A 20,706-nucleotide genomic window follows, 5' to 3' on the forward strand; every position below is an offset into this window, starting at 1 on the left:
ACATAAAATCAACAGTAACACTCAGCATTTTCTCTTGCAAAGGACATTTTGTCGCCTTGCGAGAGTTTGTTGAGGACAGCAGGAGCTGGTCTACTAAGCCAAACTCTACGATGAATAACTGCAATTAAACATCAACAATTGCATTTAGTCAAAAAGTCAAAAATGTGCACCCCTAATATCAGTTTACGTCTGCGTCTATGTCTTTTTAAATAAGACAAATGTTGAGTGTTTTCCCAGCGATTCTTATGTTGGATTATTGTTAAAGGTTCTTTTCAATATTCAGATTATTACTACAGCAGCAAACATCTATTTGCTATGTAAGGATATATTTAGGTATTATAATAGCTGCCTGAGCAGAGAATGGAGTTGCTCTCCCTCTGTATGTGATGCAATCTGAGCTCCTCTGTGCTCTGTTGACATAGCTGGACCGGCCACCGTAACATTATAATGGCTGTCAGTTCATGTGAGCGTGCCACACTTTGCTAGCTCATGGCCACACCGGCTCTTACGACTGTTAACAGCTGATAGCGCCGTCCCAAACTGCAGCGTCGTCCCGGAAGCGTAGCACCGACCTCACAATGGTGACAGCACCATTCTGCCACGCTGCCAGGAAGGAGGGCCCTGTATGCTGTGGTCCTTCAGCCACATATTGATGCCTTCAAGTGCTCCTTGTAATCTGGATTTCACGCGCAGCATTCAAGTGCTCTCGGTCAGAAGTGATACCAAACTGGTGGTGTGATTTAAGATGATTTATTTATACACACCTGGCATGAAATTGAGTGACAGGGTTTTTACGTTTATGTCATGCAGCTTACAGAGTACATCATTGTAAACCCTATGTACACCTATCCAAACGGGTATGTGCGTTAAATTTCGGGAATTTTAAATTGACTTCTTTGAGAGCTTGGGCAAAGGTAACATTACTCATGTACAATAGGATGTTGGACAGTATGTATTGGAGGTCTTTATAAAAAACTATCCACCTAATATTAAGATAATTTTAAGACCGCTGTAGTATTCAAATGTTTCATCAGCACAACAGACAAACTAAGACCAAAGAACAACAACAATTTGGGACTTTTTCAAATAAATGAATACAATATATAATATAAATATAAATGTGTTAGAGACATGACATTCAATTTAAAAGCTAAATACATGAATAAACCTTAAACTATTTAAAAGAATGGTGCAAATATGCAGAAATAATGTGTTGGGGAGTGCAGTTGTTATTGAACTAGTATAGAGAGACTTATTGGTGTAAAAACAATATTTTTATAGCAAGATCTATTAGCAGCTGTTCTGAATTATTATTAATATAGTATATGTTAATAGCATTTACTGGATTTGTCAACTAGTTTCCAATATCAAAACTGAACTTTCCCTCTAAGTGTATTAGTCTAAATAAATCTAAGTACCTCACTTAATAGACCATCACACTTCACACTTCGTATAATCAGTTGCATAAAGTCATCAGGTACTAACATCAATATTTCCGACAGCACTTGAAGGCAGCATGAGTCTCTGGAGACAGGAGACGCGCCCCTGTCTACCGGAGAGAGGAGACCACATTTCTCGTCTCCTATTGGTCCGTTTTTCACTTGGTCAGGTCTGAGTTGCTCCTGATTGGCTGCTGCAGGACTGTCGGCATTGAAGCATCTGTGGCTCGCGCTGTGCCAGCTGTCCGCGCGCTCTCTGCTAGTGCTGAGCAACGGTGAAGAGCTTCAGCTGAGGATCTGTGAATCTGAGAGAAAAAGGGTGAGAAGACCAACAATTATGTGAAAAATGAAGATACCAGGGTTTATTTTCTAAATCTAGTAATGCTTGACAAGAATTGAAGAAATTAATTATCAATATTTTTTATTTAGACCGTTGAAATATTTGATTATGTCTATCATTAACAGCCGTTATTTCCCCTCTAACGTTACATAACGTTAGCTTAATATCAAGAGTTTTTGTGTTTTATTGCAAAGAAATGTCATTCAACCAATGATGTAGCTATTCCTCCCTCTACATTTGAATGGGGATGATTTATCGCGAGCCTTTTCTTTAGCTACTTAATGATATTTTAAATGACATTGCGTGAATTTCACATGATAATAAATCCAAAGAAGAATGGATGAAGATTGGTCGTATGTTGCAAATTAGCACCGTGTGCTTTTCGGCGACGAAATATGGGAGAAATGTGTTCGTGTGTGTGTGTGTGTGTGTGTGTGTGTGTGTGGGTGGGTGTGTTTCGCGTGCCATCAGTGCTATACGGCTGTGTGTTAACGTTACTGTAGTGTAACGTGTATGTGTTAGCCGTTATGTCTTATATTCGTTACAGTTATTCTCTGTCCTACCAAATATCTTGAGTCACAGTGGTGTGGAGGATGATGATGATGATGATCACGAGAAGGAGGGTGTGTAGTCGTCATGCATACAAACGAGCCTGCCGATGTGTGTGTGTGCGTGTGTGTGTGTGTGTGTGTGTGTGTGTGTGTGTGTGTGTGTGTGAACATAATGTGAACAGGTGACTTGATCTCCCCTCCTTCTCTTTATCTGAAGGTATGTATTTTGCATGCAGCCCTCCTCCAGTCTTGTGGATGAGGAGGCACTGAGGCCCTCCCATCATTTGGTTTAAGGATACTGGAGGGTGCTTTAGGGGCCTCCAGGGGTCCTCAATGCAGCACAATGAACATAATATATTAGACAGCCTCCTAAATAGATGACGTAACCTGTTTGCATACACACAGTGTAGTCCATTTTACTCTGAATGTTGACAACTATTGATGCCCATCTTGCCTGATATCAGACAGATTTGTTAACTTGTTACACTCAGCACTCGTGTTTTAGAGGATGTAATAAGAAATCATTTCATTAAATTATTTGGTTAACGAGCAGTACCTTGATCCAGTGCGCAGGGTGGAGTTCTGCATGTTCTCCCCATAATGGCGACGTTAGTTTCCTCCGGCTGCTTCGCTTTCCTTCCACAGTCCAAAGACACAGATTAGACTTCTGTAGTTGTGACTATAGTGGATGTGAATGGTGTCTGTATGTGATAGATGGGTGATGTGCTCCACCTCCAGCCCAGTGTTAGCTGCAACCCTGCAAATAATAAGAGGGCCGGACATTTGGTAAATGACTTAAACAATCAATCAATCGATTCTTATGAAACGGTCTTAATTTAACACCGATAGCTCTTTGTGACCGACGTTTTCTAAAAGCATTCTGGCGCTCGGAAACTCTGCCTAAAGCCTAAAAATACTCTATTACAAGTAAAATTCCTGAATTCAAAATGTTACTTAGGTAAATGTATAGAAGTACTGTCAACAAAATGTACTTAAGGTATCAAAATAAATACTCATTACGCAGAAGGCTTCCTTTCTAGATGTTATAATATTATGGAATATTAGATTATTAAGTCCTGAGGTCCAATTCACAAAATGTTATAGATAACGGCCGGATAGTTGGGAACAAGACAAACAGTTTTAAGGCCCGGGTAAAGGCTAGTTTAAAGGCAGTTAGATGCTATTTGGCTTGTTTTCGGCGCAGGAGGAGAGGTCAAAGGTCAGACAGAAGTTCTACTTCGATTATTTCTTCAAATTTCACCTGAGACAGAGGAGAGTGAAGGGTAGGAAGAGATGAAGATGGATTAATAAATAGATGATAGACTATCTTAACATTAGTATATAATTACAGCGTGATAAAGAGTGCATTTAGAGAGAGAGAGACTCTAATCCTCTGAGTGATGGCCTAGTTAGTTGTGCGACCGATGTTGTTATTGTCTGTTTATCTGTGTGTGTGATTCACTAATGGCTTATTCATCCATGAACCCCCAGTAGCACCCTCAACTCTTTAAACCTCATCCTGTGTGTGTGTGTGTGTGTGTGTGTGTGTGTGTGTGTGTGTTTGATGTCTATTCTTATATAAAATTGCTTGTTCAGTATGACTTGTCTTATGTACGTTTGTTCTGGATTTATAAATAGCTCTACTGTTCTCTCACACACACACACACACATACACACACACACATACACACACACACCAACATTGGCTCACGCATTTTTGAGGTAATGGCACACACACACGCACATAGTGACTCGAACACTCAAACACACACACCGTGTACGCCGACCCTCCCTGTGGCGTTCAAGCAGTAGTCAGCAGCTGTCTACTCCTTTCTTCTCACTTACAACATGCATCAACACACACACACACACACACACACAGATGTCACACATGGAGCCTGCACTTGTTCAGAGGATGTCAGCACCCACCATGTCACATTTACACTGTTTCTAAACATTCAGGCTTTTTCCCAAAATAGATTTTACTTCTCTTCATCACAAGACGAAGGTTTTAATCTTCATCCTGCGTTTCGTTTAGTTTCTGACTGCAGCGCTGCTTCAATTATGCAACTTGGCCAATTAATGGTAAGCAACACCAACTGATTGATCATTTTAGCCTTTTAGTTCACCCTTTTCTATAAGAGTATTTGTTCTTATATCGTTTTTTGCCATACTAGATATGGTTTTGGTGTTCATGTTTATCTTAATATAGTAACACTGCCTTTAATAACACAATCTGAATATTGTTCATGATTATCAGGCCGGTCATACCTTAAAGACCAGCGTGCAGGTTTTTCACAGGAAGCTGTGAAGTGGCTGCGTGTCTCTGGTACGACAACATTATGAAAACATCTGACGATGTGACTTTGGGAGTCTAGAGACTAAATCTGCCTTCTGCGCCTCATTCATTATTAATCAACACCCCCATTAAGACTTGTGTCTGTGTGTGTAGGTGTGCGTGTGTGTGTGTGTGTGTGTGTGTGTGTGTGTGTGTGTGTGTGTGTGCGAGTTGAAGCAGCTGGTCACAGGGTGAGTGAGAAATGTTGCCCGGTGTGTCACTGTTTGCCTGTGTGTCTCTCTCTCTGGCTGTCTGGCTGTCGTACCTGCTATGACTCAGTGAACACACACACACACACACACACACACACACACACACACCTTTCTGCTTACAGTCCTTACACACACACACACACATACAAAGCTCCCCGTGTGGAGCAGCCTCGGCCTATAAATAACAGCAATGGAGGCCCGAATATCACGCAGACGTCACTCTCTGTCAACTTCACCAAATTTCATATTCCCTTCTCGTAACTCGTTTCACCCACTGAACACGACCGGACAAAAAGAGCAGAACAAACACTGCGTATATATCATGGGTCCAGTAAATGTAACCGATTCGTCAGTATATCATTCAAAGCATTTGTTTTAACTTTGTGTTTTCCAGAAACAGGTTTCAGTCTGTCATTTCCTGTTTCTATCTGACAGTAACATCAGGATCTATAATGCCAACAAAGCAGTGAATTGAATCAAATCTGCAGACTATATTTATTGTGAGAGAGAGTCGGGTTGTAAACCATCCAGAGGCGGGAGTCCAGCAATCGGTTCTGTGATTTGGCACCGGGCCTGCTGGACCTGTAACCAGTATGTTTCCAGTACATTTCCAGTATGTTTTAGTATGTTTTTAGTATGTTTTTAGTATGTTTCCAGTATGTTTTAGTATGTTTTTAGTATGTTTTTAGTATGTTTCCAGTATGTTTCCAGTATGATGTCATTTCCTTTCAGAATATATTTATTTATTCGAAATGATCCAAAGTAAGGAAGGAAAACTGTTGATATCCATCTCATTGTGTTGATTCTTTAACGACAAATGCTTCAACTGCCGTTTGTGGTGTTTTAGTATGCTTCACCATACTATTACATGCAATTGTGTGTGTGCGTGTGTGTGTCTGTGTGTGTGTGTGTGTGTGGGTGTGGGTGTGTTTGCGTCGAGGCTTTTCCGCTGAACGCACTCCAGTTCCCATCTCCTGGGAAACCAGTCTTTTATTCTGCTGCCAGGCCTTTAGGGCACTGGTTTCCATACCGCACCCCCCCCCTCCCATCACCATGTTCACCCCAATATCGCTTTATCTTCAGCTCTACATGATCATCCACTTCTACTCTTCCGCTATCAGTGGACTCTCCTCTTTCTACTGCCACCCTTATTACTCCTGCCTCTCTCTCTTTCACCTCTTCTTTGGCCCTCACCTTTCTGTGATCGACTGGACTTTATTCGGCATAAAACCAAAACCTAATGTAATCCTTTAAGTGAGAATCTCTGCCCAATTGTTTCTCCTCTTTGGACCCATTCCATTTCATCTGGTTGGGGTACAAATGTCTCTCCTCATTATTCTGTCCACCGTTCGTTTCCTTCCCCTCCTCTCCTTCCTCTCTCTATTCTCCATCTCTTTGAGTGTGATTCTGTGTGACTGGGCGGCCATTGTGTCCGTCCGTCAGACACATTGCATACATTCACCCATGCAGAATACACACTTGCACACAGAGGGATGTTTGTAGAAGAAGCTCTTTAGTTTGTTGATCCCATTAAGACTTCCTCACGCAGCCTTTTTTTCAATAATCATCTGAAAGTACCACATAAGGACCAATAGTTGTTTAAATACACTTTTCATGCACAGTGTACTCTGGAGTATGTAAGATCATACACAAACTAGCAATTAAATATTGTTAACTTTGCAAGTAAAATGCGTTTCATTACATCAAGGCGCTTTGATCGAGCAGACAATGCTGCAAATCACCAGACTCAGCTTTACTGCTTCAATTATAAAATGTGTTCAACGTTTCAGAAATGAAAAACATCGGAAGCCTGTCTATGAAAATGTCCCGAAGCACATAAACTGAGTGCTGCGTACAGTAACATAACATGAAATTACCATTGCCAGAAGTTATCATTAACTGTTTAAAGGGGGGGGGGGGCAGGGACTAGATCACAAATACCAGCAGGCATTCATTAACGTACAGTAGAAATGTCTGGAATGAGGTTAATTAGATCCATGTTTTCAACCAAAAGCCCTGTAGGACTATTAGAATGCACCTTGCTTAACATATTTGTAGAGCAAGTGGCTGCAACCAGCAAATAATTTCCCTATTGATGAATCTGATTATTACTTTTTAGATGAAATGTCAGGAAAATAGCAAAAAATGTCCACAAAAGTTTTCCAAAATATTGAATTTAGTGTCACATAAGACAATGAAAAACATCAAATCGTCACACTGATAAGAAAAACCAAAGTTATAGTAAATTCCTTGTCATCAGTCTTTACCAGGCAGCGTAACTATTGTTCATTTAAAACCAGCTTTCTTCCTCCAGTCTGGTTCAGTTCATGAAGCTGGTAACATACGTGGGTTAGTTAGTAAGTATTCAGGTACTGTGTATATTTTAAGAAGCCTCTACTTTCCGTCAGCCAGCGCAGAACTCTGAGGATCTTTCATATTCCAGCAGATACTGTAATAGATTTGTAAATTATAGATTCTCTGCTCGACTCTTAATATTTCATAGACCGAGCTGACGCACTAAAAGCTTGGAGGACGTTTTCTTTCTCCAGAGACAAAATGACAGCATATGTGTCAGAAACTGTAATTTAGCAGAAAACACTGGTGTAATCACGGACGATTGTCCAGTTGTGCTCTGGCAGCTGGAAACAGCTGCCATTTTTAATTGAAAACCTTTTCTTACATCCATATAACGTCCGCGACAATGGCTGTGATACACGTTCACCGCCACAAGCCACACATGAGACTTGGGCCTTGCCTTCTAAGACATTAGCACACCGCTCAGGATGCTGTTTAACCATTTCCATTCATTCTTGTTGTCAGTGGCTTTGCTTTAAATAGTTCATCTTAATGTCATCGGGTCCAACTCCCCGCGAAATCAGACGAAGCGAAGGAGGGAATGAGCATGCAATGGTTGGCATTATGCAAAAATATTTACTTTATGATGAAACCTTTCTCTGAATCAGAGATGAACAGTTTTGTAGTTTCCAGTTATGTCCTGCCTGTACAGAACTCTGTGTGTTCACAGTATCTCCACCTTTGTAATGTAACATTGATGCATTTCTTTTGGTAGGACTATGGCTGCCAACATGGGGTCGATGCGTATCCTCATCAAGGGAGGGAAGGTGGTCAACGATGACTTCACCCAGGAAGCAGATGTCTACATCGAGAACGGCATCATTCAGCAGGTACACCACATTCACTCACCAATGCATTCACATCTACACGTATGTACATCCTTTATTTGTCTTGACAGTTAACTGTCTTTCATGCACACACACACACACACACACACACACACACACTCTCTCTCTCTCTTCAGTTTATCCCCAGCTGTTACTAGTGTGACTCATTTCACAATAATACAGTATGAAGAGAATGAGCTCCGTGGCTCCACATGATGATAGTGAATGCTAAAATTAGCTCACAGAATGTTGTCATGGAAATAAGCATCGGTTCATGTAAAGAGGATGCATTTGACTCAGGAACCTGGGATGCTCATCTGTACTTCTACAACAACACTCTCACACACTTTGTTGAGGCTTATGGAGCGCTGCAAGAATGGGTCCTAAAACCTGGAAATGAGTCAGCATTTCTGCACATCCGGTTCTCTTGACTCAAGATGTTTTCTATGATATAAAATATGTCCGTGAAAACCTCTCCTGTGAATTTTGAAGCTTTTAAGTCTCTAAAAAAGACGGTTGCGATCAGTTGGCCAAATTAGACTTAATTAGACATCATCACAGTGACTAATGTGCTTTTAGCCGTGTGACAATGCTAACATGCTGATGCTAACGTTCACCATCTTAGTTTAGCATGTTAGCATGCCAGCATTTGCTCCTTGCTCCAAACAAAAAGTACGGTTGAAAGTCATTGGTTTTGCAGGTATTTGGTCCTAAATGTGTCGGACAAATTCCAATTTTGACCAGATGTTGGCGTTAGACGAACGTTAAGGGATCCTAAAAGTTATAACTATTCATCCTGAGGAGATTCATGTGTGTATTAGATTTCATGACAGTTTATCCCATACTTGGCGGTTAGTTCATCTACCCAGTAAATGTTGAGATATTGCACTTGATAAGTGAAATGTTGGGGAGTCAGGGGAGCACCAAAACCAATAGAATGTATCCGCTGGGCACCATGAATGTCTAATAAACAGAATCAAGCACTTGTTTGATGATCTGGTCCCAACCAGTGAACCATTGATTGTCCCTCTTTAATATGACCACTCAGTCTCTGTTCTCTACATTAAAACCACATTAACCCAAACACTAATGTCCTTACTAGCCCTTAATAGTCATTATATGTCATAAAGTTGTGAAATGTGTCTGCTCGTGTTCTCGTAGGTTGGAAAGGAGCTGATGATACCGGGCGGGGCCAAGGTGATTGACGCCTCTGGAAAGCTTGTGTTGCCGGGCGGAATAGACACCAGCGTGCATCTGCAGGACACTTTCATGAACGCCAGCATTCAGGATGACTTCTACAGTGGGACCAAGGTACACACACACACACGCACACACACACACACACATACACACAGGACTGTTATGACGAGGCTCTTCAGCATGCCTGTGATTTAACACATTTAGAAACCAGAGAGACAGCTGTCACACTCTCTCTCTCTCTCTCTCTCTCTCTCTCTCTCTCTCTCTCTCTCTCTTGTCTACATGCAGATCCTCACCCTGCATTTGGCTTCATACGTTCATCCAGACTAATGACAACATGTGTTCTCACACTGGTCCTATAGGAAGCAAACAGCTGTCACACGTTTCTGGTTGAATGCAAAGGCTTCACTTTTTTTTCTTCACACACAGCTGTTTGGTCTTTAATTCATACGGGGTTTATTAGTTAATTTCCTGCAGGATGCTCTGCGTGTTTTACACTCAGACTCAGAGCAGAGAGGATGATTAATTAATTAGGAGACTTGGAGAGGAGAGGAATTGTTGCCGGCGGTGTTATGTGTTGGAGGATACTGTGGGCTGTTTTTGCTGTTGTTTATCTCTGGGGGGGGTTAGGGTTAAGGGTGTGAACTGGGAGTACATCGGTGTGGCAGTCGCTGTGCATAATGTAACCTGTGAGCAATGATCCAACACATTGACAGACGTCCATTTTGTAGCCTTGTCAAATAACTTTTTGTGCATTCACGACCAACATTGCTTCTAATGTGATTATCTTGTTGAGCTACTCCTCATTCATCTATTCATCACAGTCACAAAATGATCATTGCACCAATCGGTGCCCAGAAGATGACTTAGTTAACTTTATTTGAGAGGATGGAAAGTGTCCGCATGGTGCTTGGACTTCAATTTTGTAATACCGACTGAACACGTTTGAAATATAATTGTAATCCTATATTGAGATTTGTATATGTAGGCAAAGTAAGGCAATTATTTCCCACAAATCTTAGCTCCAGGCCTGCTGTGGTGTTAGTTTAATACAAGCTCAAACATCAGCCTCAGATTATTCTTACATAAAGATGAGAAAGAAATATGTTGTTTCTTGATAGTTTCATAGTTGTTTTTTCCAATATGTCAGATAGAGAAATGTAAGCCACCAAGAAAATTTAACTCTAAATGGAAAATGTGACTTTGCTCATTCTGTGTTAGATATTACATAGGTTCTGTGTTTTGCATAAAGTGGCTGTATATTTATCATGTACTTTGGCTAAATACATAAGCAATTGGCAGTTCATTGCAACCATTAAAATCTACTGTCACCAAATATGTCTCTTGCCTCGTACCCCTTATACAGTTTGTTGGGACACTATTGTTATTGTTCTTTTTTATTCATTATTTAACATGTATGCATTGTTACACATGTATACGTCTGTTGTATATGACTGTGTATCCTTTGACATATTAAGTGCAAGAGTATATAAGTATGTGTAGAGTATGGAGGCTATTCTATACCGTATATGACAAGTGAAACCATTCAAAGTGATTTAATGCTAACGATGTACAGTAGTGGTGTATGCCAGTGCTCCTCAGAAACATCCATTTAGTTCATGAGCTTTGAGTCATAATGTGGAAACAACATGGATGCTGTTAATTGGCAAGTTGTGTACCAACATTTTTGTATTTTGTGATATTTATACCACACGAATGCAGCATAAGATAAGAATTGCGGCTCTTGTAACTTTTTAAAATTGTGATTACATTTTTACACGGTTGTTATTAACATCAGCTAGACTAGATCTTGTGGTAAACAATATGACCTACAGGGAGTTTGCGGTGCAGAATCTCAGTGAACTGAAGTCTGAGTCTGATGGAATGCCAACTGAAGTCGGGTGAGAGGAATTTGGGGGATTGAATCGTCCGTATGCAGCAACCCCTACCCACTGACCCTGCTCCCATGGCAACTAGCCCCCCCTGCTCTATGTGAGGAAATCAGAGGGAGCAAGTGTGTGTGTGTGTGTGTGTGTGTGTGTGTGTGTGCACGCATAAACATGGCAGTATTGTGAGGTCTCTATGGTGACTGCGTTGCCCAAAACTATTTCTCTCCGCATCGTCTTCCCCCCCTCCTAACCCTTTGTAACACTGTGCTACCTCTCATGCTTTCCTTCCATCTTTCTCTCTTCCCTCCCCCCAAACTGTTTCCTCTGCCTCACCCCCCCTCAGGCTCCCCTCTGGTACAGACTCACACTGACCTGCAGCAGGAGGACGATGTAAATATATAGCAGACTGGTAGAAGTAGTACTGCAGTGTAGGTTTATACATACATGTACAGGTATTGAGCTGTATTGTATCACACAGAGCTCAGATTTACACACTAACAAAGCATTTCCCCAAGTACAGGTTTTATTCAATATAAAGGTAATTTAAAAACTAAATGTCGGCTGATTTTAAGCCAGTATTTGCCCTGTGTTTACAAGTACAGAGAACAGATCTCCTACCTGACAGGGCAGATGAGTGTTTTAGTATTTTTAAAGTATTATTTCCTTCAGTAATCAAGCTAAAATAAACAAGTTTGATATATGTTCAGTGGTACGTTACGACTAGAATGTAACTTAAGAAGTAATAAACTCAGTGAACCAGAACAAATTGCTGGTTTTTGGATTTGTTCCCCAGTTGCACAGCTAGCAACTAACTACTCAACAGAGGAACTAACGTCAATGCAAACATATGAATAGAAGCTACCGGTGACAGCATCTTCCCCCAACTGGACAGGATCAGATCTGATTTGTCTATAAAGGACAAATATTCAGCTAAAATGGCACACCAGCTCTGTATATCTCCCAGCATGCACTGCAGATATCATTGCAATGCCTCTGCAGGCAGGGGAGGCGAGGAGGAGGAGGAGGATGAAAGGTGTTCAGCTGTAATGTGGAGTATGAGCGGTGCTGATACAGGCTGATCAGAGAGCTGCAGTGGTAATCTGTCTGACACTGATAGCCTCTCCCACAGCCCAGCATACAAAGATCTTCTCATCCTCTCAGATCCCCCCCCCCCCCCCCCCTGTCAGTTTCACTTTCTTCTCCCGGGGATTATCTTCACAGTAGGGGGTCGGGGGTCTTTGATAGACTGGGGGATTCATGATAAAAACATTGTTTGGGGTTTATGTGTCACCATCCACTTTAGCTATACGCTGTAACACGTTTAAGGAACCAAAGAGGGGAGTATGTCGGGTTTACTGTGGCTTGACAAGAGAGCTATTAGATATACTGTATATGATGATGTAGTGCGTCATAATAGGATAACCGAATCATCTACACCACATGTATATAAATGTGTGTGTTTACTTACATGATGGTCTGTTTGAAGACAACAATAAATCTGTGTTTCTGTCAGCTTACATAGCCATCGCCGCAGCTGCGAAATAACGTGGGAAAATCATTAAAGAGCATTATTATGGCTGTTGACATTCATCACAACACACAGTTAATGTTTATACTAACACATGTCGTTTATATCAAGTAGTAAGTAAAGATACATCCAAGATGTCTTGTGAAATCAGATTCTTATGGTTATGATTATAGTAATTTGGCCAAATTTGGTATTTTCAGAAATGTTGGAATTTCATCTTGTCTGGAATTTTAAAATATTAATTCTGTTGGTAAGAACAAACCTGTGAGGATGGATTTGGGGTGTAAAGAATAACTGAGGTTAGTACAAATCTAAAAACAGCCTTCTAGTTCATGCTGGTTTCTACGCTGGTCTGTCGGATGACAGCTTCATTTTGCTCAACACCAGTTACAAACCGTTTCATCAGAACACTGACTGCTTATGTATTATGAACTGCGGGCACTCGTATTTTGGTACGTCTTTGATCTCCTTAGCAGATTTGTAATGTCGAACAGTCTAAATTTGGATGCCGATGATGACTAGTTACAGATGAAGCTTAAAGAGGAAACGGGACAGAATGAAAGACATGTCATCCTGCAGACAGTTTGCAAGTCTGCTACTGTAACACTCACACTGACAACTTTTCTTCTTTTACCTCTTCTCTTACTCTCTCTCGCTCTTTTTCTGCCAGTAAAATCCCTTTTTTTGAGAAGTGTACTGGCAGTAAATTTTAATCAAGGCCGTGTAGACAGACAGTGTAAATCCCACAATCCCCAGATGTGTCCACGTACCCTGATTTCTCTCTCTCACACACACACACACACCTACACACACACTGACAGTGATATATGATAATCTTAATGCACACACACATGCAGAGACCTTCGATGCTGACGCTGCAGATGATTTGGACTGGTTACTATGGTAATAGGAAACCTGATGTCAGTTGGCTGGTGGAGCTGTCACTCAAAAGCAGATGACCCCGCCCCTGTCTGAGACGTGTCTGGAGCGGGGTGGAACGGCTCCACGCCGACACGTGAACCAGGGTCGTGTTCACATTTAGTTACATTTCATGCAGGCAGTGTTGTAGAAATGATACAGAACTATGATGATTATTGCCTGTTTTCCCATAATTCCTCGGTGCAATATCCCTGTTCGACTCTGTTCCAGGATATTGAATGGTTGAGGAAGAGGAGGAGGAGGAGGTGGAGGGTGGGGACATGCGACAGGCATGGCTGAGCAGTATCTGTTGTCATGGCGACACAAAAGTGCATTTACCATTCAGCAAACTGAGACGAGTCGCTGCAGACCAACTCCCTTCACTTCATCAGTCATCCATCTCTCTTCTCTTCCTTCCCTCCTGTCTTCATCAGGCGCTTCTCTTCCTCTTCTGTTCCTTTTCATGTTTCCTGTTCATCTCCTCAAATCTGCTTAACGACTCATATTCACAAAGCTTAAGATTGTTTTTGTTTTCATGGAGTTGGGCTCTCCTTCGTTACTCTTTCCTAATATCTTCTTCTCCTAACCCCTTAGTTTGCAAGGTATTTGTAGGTTTATCTAGAGGGGGCAAATGAACAACATAAGAAAACAAACCAAAACAAACGTTATTATCAGTTGTTTGGATTTTAAATGAGATGCACACTGAACAGACGGTACATGAATCATGTATATTGTCCTAGAAAGCAAAATGGAAAAGTCAAGTAGTTAAGACTTTGGATCTACAGATGTCTGTGCAGATAAATGTAAACTTGATTGAGGGGAATTTGCAATTGTGTGCAAGAAAAAGGTTGATTTTTACATTCAAGAGAACATTTTATCAGAGTCTAAGTGGTTAATGAGTTTTTGTTTGCCAAACATTTGGTTCAATCCACATGAGATTTCAAGGATATGCTATTCATGAAACATCAGTACAACAAGTCTGTCTTTGTGCATCATCTACGTTTAAAAAACAACCAAACAATGTACACAACTAGTAACAAGCAGACTTCATGACGATGAGAAAACAGTTCATGAGGAAGAACTGTTGCTCATTGTCACCAGGACAAACAGTGACTCTGTGCTTTACAGTGGAATCATTGTTCTCGCCTTTAAGCAATTTCTCTTTTTTTTTTTACTTCCTCTGCCTCCCATTTTTCTGTCTCCCTCCTTCCATTCCATCCTTCCTTCCTCACCTCTCCTCACCCTCTCTCCTCACCCAGGCGGCTCTGATGGGCGGTACCACCATGGTGATGGCCCTGGTCCTGCCTGAACAGCACTGCTCCCTGCTGGACGCCTACGAGAATTGCCGAGCTCTGGCCGACGCCAAGGCATGCTGCGACTACGCCCTGCACGTCGGGGTGACTTGGTGGGGGCCGAAGGTAAGACCCAGAGAGGGGGGTCCACATGTGAACAGCATGGAAACACTTATATCTTTTACAAACAGACATCATTCTTTCCCCTTATGCTCCTCAAGTTTTATTCTCGCTGAATGATTAATAACGCAGCCATAGCGTTTTTCATTCATGTGTGAAATGACCTAGATTAAACCTTACATGAACTAGGTCACCGCACATGCTCACTGGGCACATTAGGCAGATTCTATGAGTCAACGTGCCTCATTCAGCCTTTGGCTGTAATATCTGTGCTGTATCTTGTGCACGCGCCACGTCTTATTATATATAGTCAAATGTTTAATGCCAGAAAATCTATGATGTTTTCAAATGTCGATCAAAACCTAAATGTATTGAGTTTACAATGTGTTACTGATCTTTTATGATATGGATTTACATCATTATTTTCAGAAAAACATGTTTCATATCCTGACTTGGACAAGTGTTACAAGAAATCAACTAGTTGGTTCTAAGGGATATCACCCTTTATTTGAATTTTGATGACCGATTCCACTGCAGTCGAGTTTGAATATTTTATCTGCACAATATCTTGAGTTTCTGTTTACTGTTTTTTGAGTGAGTAGTATAGATTTTTCTATGTAGTGAATGTCTATGTGGGACTTCTGATATTCACCAATGTGAATGCAATGTGATCTCATTCTGGCTGCAACCCAAAAGCTCATTTCACGCCTCATATAACAAACACACACCAACACAGTTTCTTATTCCCTCCACGCCCACATTTCACTGGCTGATGCTCTTCACTGTCTGCCTTTTGCCAGTTATACAGAACCAAAACTCTCTCTTTGGCCCCTTACCTTTGTCCTGGGATCAGGTGCGTAGCGAGATGGAGACCCTGGTGAGGGAGCACGGAGTGAACTCTTTCCAGATGTTCATGGCCTACAAAGACACGATGATGCTGAGGGACTCGGAGCTCTACCAGACGCTGCAGACCTGCAAAGACATCGGGGCCATCGCTCGTGTCCACGCCGAGAACGGAGAGCTGGTGGCAGAGGTGCACATCACATAACTTCAACACATTCCTCTGTTTTCCTTTTAATGAGAGATGTCCAGCACAGGGAAAATACTGTTTTTTCTGTCATTGCAGAATTTTTTATGCTGGACATTAGCTAGTTTGCACATTTTAGTAGTAGACTCTTTAATCACCTGTATGTGTGGAGTTTTTAAATATTAAAGAAACAATTACAGAATGAATTGAACCTATGTTGAAGTGTGTGTGTGTGTGTGTGTGTGTGTGTGTGTGTGTGTGTGTGTGTGTTTGTGTATTTAGGGTGCCAAAGAGGCTCTGGGTTTAGGCATCAATGGACCGGAGGGTATTGAGATAAGTCGACCAGAGGAGGTAAATTAGAGGTTATTCCTCATCACTCATTTCCATTTAGATATTGTCCTTCTAAAGTTACTTGAACAGTTTGGATTTGATGCTTTTTTTCGATTTCTTTTTTTCTTTCTGTACGTTTAAAATGATGACAATAAAAACTATTTAAGGGTATTAACGTAACGAACACACACATATTGAATTTTTTTTAATAGAAGTTCATGACAAAGACCTGAAATATACATTTCTATTGAGTACTTATTGAAGTTGTCCGTCTTATTGTCTACAGCTGGAGTCTGAGGCTACTCACAGAGCCATCACCATCGCCAACAGGGTAAACAGACGCAAAAAACTGATTTTAATATCCTGTCTGTGTGCATGTGTCTGCATGTCACTGATTAAATCAATGAATTCTCTTGTGATTGCAGGCTCACTGCCCGATCTACCTTGTGAATGTGTCCAGTATGTCTGCTGGGGACATGATTGCTGCTGCTAAGATGCAAGGTGAGTCGAATTAAAAGACACTAGCATGAAGATTCTGACAGTGGTGATGATAGAATGGTCTTTTTGTAACAAACTGCTTTTTGTTCTCTCTCTTTCTTTCTTTGTCTCTGCAGGTAAGGTGGTCCACGCAGAGACCACAGTAGGTCACGCTGTGCTGAACGGGATGCAGTATTACCATCAGGACTGGGTTCATGCCGCCGCCCACGTCGTCGTCCCTCCTCTCCGCCTCGACCCCAACACGCCCAGCTACCTCATGGGCCTGCTGGGCAAGTATGTGCTCACTACAGACTGGAACGTGTTCCTAAAATACAGCACTGACAATCAGAGACATGTGATCATTTAGACTGATGACATTCATCTTGTTTCCAGTGACTCTCTGAGTGTCGTGGCGTCAGAGCACCGTCCATTTAGCATGAAGCAGAGAGCTTTGGGCAAGGACGACTTCACAAAGATCCCTCATGGAGTGGCTGGAGTCCAGGACAGGATGAGTGTCATTTGGGAGAGGGGAGTGGTACGTACACACACACAGACACGGACACACAGGCACACATACACACATTACCAAGCTTGTGTGTATTATGTAGCATGCATCGTAGTGACAGTAACAGGAAGAGTCAATGTTCATCGCTTCAGGTTTTGTTGCAGAGTAGCAGGTTCAGCTACTTTTAGGTAAAATATTGTATTCAATATTATTAATATTAAAACAGCCTTGGAAACTCTTCTGAATTCACCTCATAAAACTGTGTAGGTTGTGATTTTGTAAAGTAATACACATTACAACCATAGACGACTATGGACATCTTCAGCTTTGAATTTGGTGCTTTACTTTTTTAAGTGTCAATTTGTGTTTGCACTGGCTTATGTTTAATGCATTAATTTAATAATAACCTGAAAAAATAAAGTACACACATCTAAACCAAGCACAGCAAAATTATCTTCCAAAGAATCCTTTGACGTTAAGTCAAATTCACAGATTAATAACAAAATGTTAGTTGTATTTTGCCTCACATGATTTTAATACATGAATGCCTGCAGGTTACAGGGAAAATGGATGAGAATCGTTTTGTGGCAGTGACGAGCTCTAACGCTGCTAAGATCTACAACATGTACCCACGCAAGGGTCGCATCATCCCCGGGGCTGATGCTGATTTGGTGGTCTGGGACCCGGACGCAACAAGGTACGCAGTTATATTCCCAACACGACGATGGGGCTCACAGCCCGTCACCATTGCTTCTTGATTCATTTAGTGTCCTGTCTGCGCAGGACGATCTCCGTGAGCACTCAGGTGCAGGGCGGAGACTTCAACCTGTACGAGGGGATGCGCTGCCACGGGGTTCCGCTGGTCACCATCAGCCGCGGACGTCTGGTGTGTGAGAACGGGGTGTTCATGTGTGCCGAGGGATCCGGAAAGTTCTACCCTCAGCGCACCTTCCCCGACTACCTCTACAAGAAGATGGTGCAGAGAGAAAAGGTGTGTCACACTAAGTAGTTCTGACACCAGGACTCGTGCAGGGCTTTGCTGTGTTAGCTGGCAGCCACACCTACTACAAACACACCCATCCTACTGTTTCTAACTGCGCTGGTTTGGCAGTCTATATAAAGGATTTAATGCTCCTGCTCTGTCTGTTCGCTGACACCGTGTTTCTGCTGCTGCTGTCGGCAAAAAAGCCTCTGCAGCGTTTCTGCTCTGTTTTAACGACCCTGATGGTTTATACTGCTAATTTTATGGGAATTACTTTTCTATGCTTTCTGTATATTATATATACCATATGTAAAGTTATTTATATATCCCAGAAGTATAAATTTGTCTCATCCCATGTTTTTATACGGAATTTATCACTGGTTATGATAGTGAAATTAAATTATTTTATGTAGTTTTCTTGGTTTTACATTGAGAGCTGTGCTCTCTGTTTGATAGCCATGTTTAAAGTAAACTTTGGGTATTTCACAACAGATAATGTGACACATTTGTGAGCACATGAACAGAATATCTGGGTCAGCTTAAAATAGTCTGCTCCTTTTAAAAAATATGGATATTTTCAGAATCTGTAAAAGCCCAAAACCATGAGCTTTAATCTACTCTTAAGGATGCTCTTCAAGATTAGAACCAAAACTGTCAGATAAACATGTTGTCATCTCAATGTGCAACTCTTGATGAGAGTGTTATAAATATTATTATTGTATCTATTACTTAATACCCTCTCTAGCTAATAACACCAGATGATAAAGTGTGTGTTCACATGCCTTCATGAAGAGGACATTTCAATTTTAGATCCAATTTTAGTTAAACTTTTGCTACAACTAGCATTAATTAAATGGTTAAAAATCACCATCCCAAGCCTGTACTTCATGTGTATTGTATTTACATTTGACCTTTCACCTCCTCCCTCTCTGCTTCAGACTCAGGCTTACAAAGGGGTCAACAGGGATGCCTACTGTGGTGACGTGGCCAAGGTGGCAAACACCATGAAGAAGGAGCTTGGTTTGGGCCCAATAGACGGAGAGGCGGCCAACAAAGGCTGTCCTCGCTCGCAGCAGGGAGTCCGAGACCTCCATGAGTCCTCCTTTAGCCTCTCAGGTAGGCTGGAATAAAGCTTATAACACTGTGGTTGTTTAGTAAAAATCTTTAAAACTGTAGTTTTTGTTTATTTTTATGTTCTGTTCTTCTCTCAGGGTCTCAGGTCGATGACCACATCCCGAAGAGGTCCTCGGCCCGGATCCTGGCCCCTCCCGGCGGTCGCTCCAGTGGTATCTGGTAATCGCTGCTGCCGGAGCTACGCCCGTCCGAGTCTCCTTGTTTTGTATAATTCTACGCAACCAGGAAAACTGCACTGATTTCTTAATCACAGGATAAAAGTTAAGGGAGGAATATAAATTGAAGCATGTTTCTGTGATTGGTGAAGACCTAACTGATGATCAGTGATCTACCAAAGTGACTTTCACGAATCTAATTTGTCTTAATTGGAGTGACTGACCCGAATAACTACACAAGAGGGAAGGGCTATCTATGAATTTAAAACGGTTCGCTAAATTCAAGCTGATCATACTAACATCGACAGAGTCTGCTCATTACCACCCTGCTCGTATCCCACAGAGAAACGCAAATTAAACAAACTGTGAAAGATCAAAACCAGTACAGTTTTTATGGTTTGAACTGAAGTGATGTCGAATGAATTATTTAAAAATAGTGGAACTGAAATCCGTGAAATATCTATTATACCCCCGTCTCACACACACACACATCCAGTGCACTGTAGTCAACATAGCGTTACACTCATATGAAGACGTGTGTGGATTCTGTTTGTGATTAAACACCCACTGTGCTCGGCTTCCTGCTGCACCGTGGGTTCCTCTGACTGTTTTTATTTCCAATGGGTGAACTGTGTGGTGATGAAATCCAACTGCTTCAAAACACTGTGTGATTTTTACAGCTACACTCTGTAAATAGAGTCAGACTTGAATCTTTCCATCCTTATATGTTCACTGCCTCTAACTGAAACAACACTCACATTTCCCAGAGATATCCTGCCTCACCTGCATTGTAGCAGTCTATAGACTCAGTTACAGAAGTTAAACAAGCTGTGGGCTGACCTGGGACTATAACTGCTCCCAGTACTGATCCCACGACAGCTAAATGTAGTCATTCCTGTCGTGGAAACGTGGTATCTATAGACCTAGCAAAGTGCTAGAAGACTGAAGAGAAGTTTGTTAAAGGAAGGATGAAGAGTACGTGACTTAAAGATCACAGTGGGGAAAGAGGAAAAGCTTTCTGTTACTTTGCGGCTGATAATGCAGAACATCAGAATACAGCTTAATGTAATTTACATCAATAAAAACC

General features: G+C 41.6%; 1 protein-coding gene across 4 annotated transcripts; it reads left to right on the forward strand.

The window, feature by feature from the left end:
- The first annotated feature begins 1,264 nt into the window (after window positions 1-1,264).
- On the forward strand, window positions 1,265-20,197 carry LOC116391203 (dihydropyrimidinase-related protein 5-like). 4 transcript variants are annotated; one of them, XM_031861581.1, is made up of 15 exons: window positions 1,265-1,758; window positions 4,369-5,493; window positions 7,951-8,065; window positions 9,224-9,373; window positions 14,857-15,015; window positions 15,863-16,042; window positions 16,319-16,387; window positions 16,653-16,697; window positions 16,792-16,867; window positions 16,981-17,137; window positions 17,237-17,378; window positions 17,903-18,045; window positions 18,132-18,339; window positions 19,269-19,446; window positions 19,542-20,197. In XM_031861581.1, the coding sequence occupies exons 2-15, from the start codon at window positions 5,474-5,476 to the stop codon at window positions 19,625-19,627; spliced, it is 1,728 nt and encodes a 575-aa protein (XP_031717441.1). In that variant the 5' UTR covers window positions 1,265-1,758; window positions 4,369-5,473; the 3' UTR covers window positions 19,628-20,197. The 4 variants fall into 4 exon arrangements, with proteins under 4 accessions (XP_031717441.1, XP_031717442.1, XP_031717443.1 ...); XM_031861582.1 differs by having other exon boundaries at window positions 5,316-5,493; XM_031861583.1 differs by lacking the exon at window positions 4,369-5,493 and having other exon boundaries at window positions 1,266-1,758.
- The last annotated feature ends 509 nt before the right edge of the window (window positions 20,198-20,706 follow it).

The sequence above is a fragment of the Anarrhichthys ocellatus genome, unplaced genomic scaffold (assembly GCF_004355925.1).
Source record: "Anarrhichthys ocellatus isolate YVR2014 unplaced genomic scaffold, GSC_Weel_1.0 scaffold25, whole genome shotgun sequence".
In the NCBI taxonomy this organism is placed as follows: Eukaryota; Metazoa; Chordata; class Actinopteri; order Perciformes; family Anarhichadidae; genus Anarrhichthys; species Anarrhichthys ocellatus.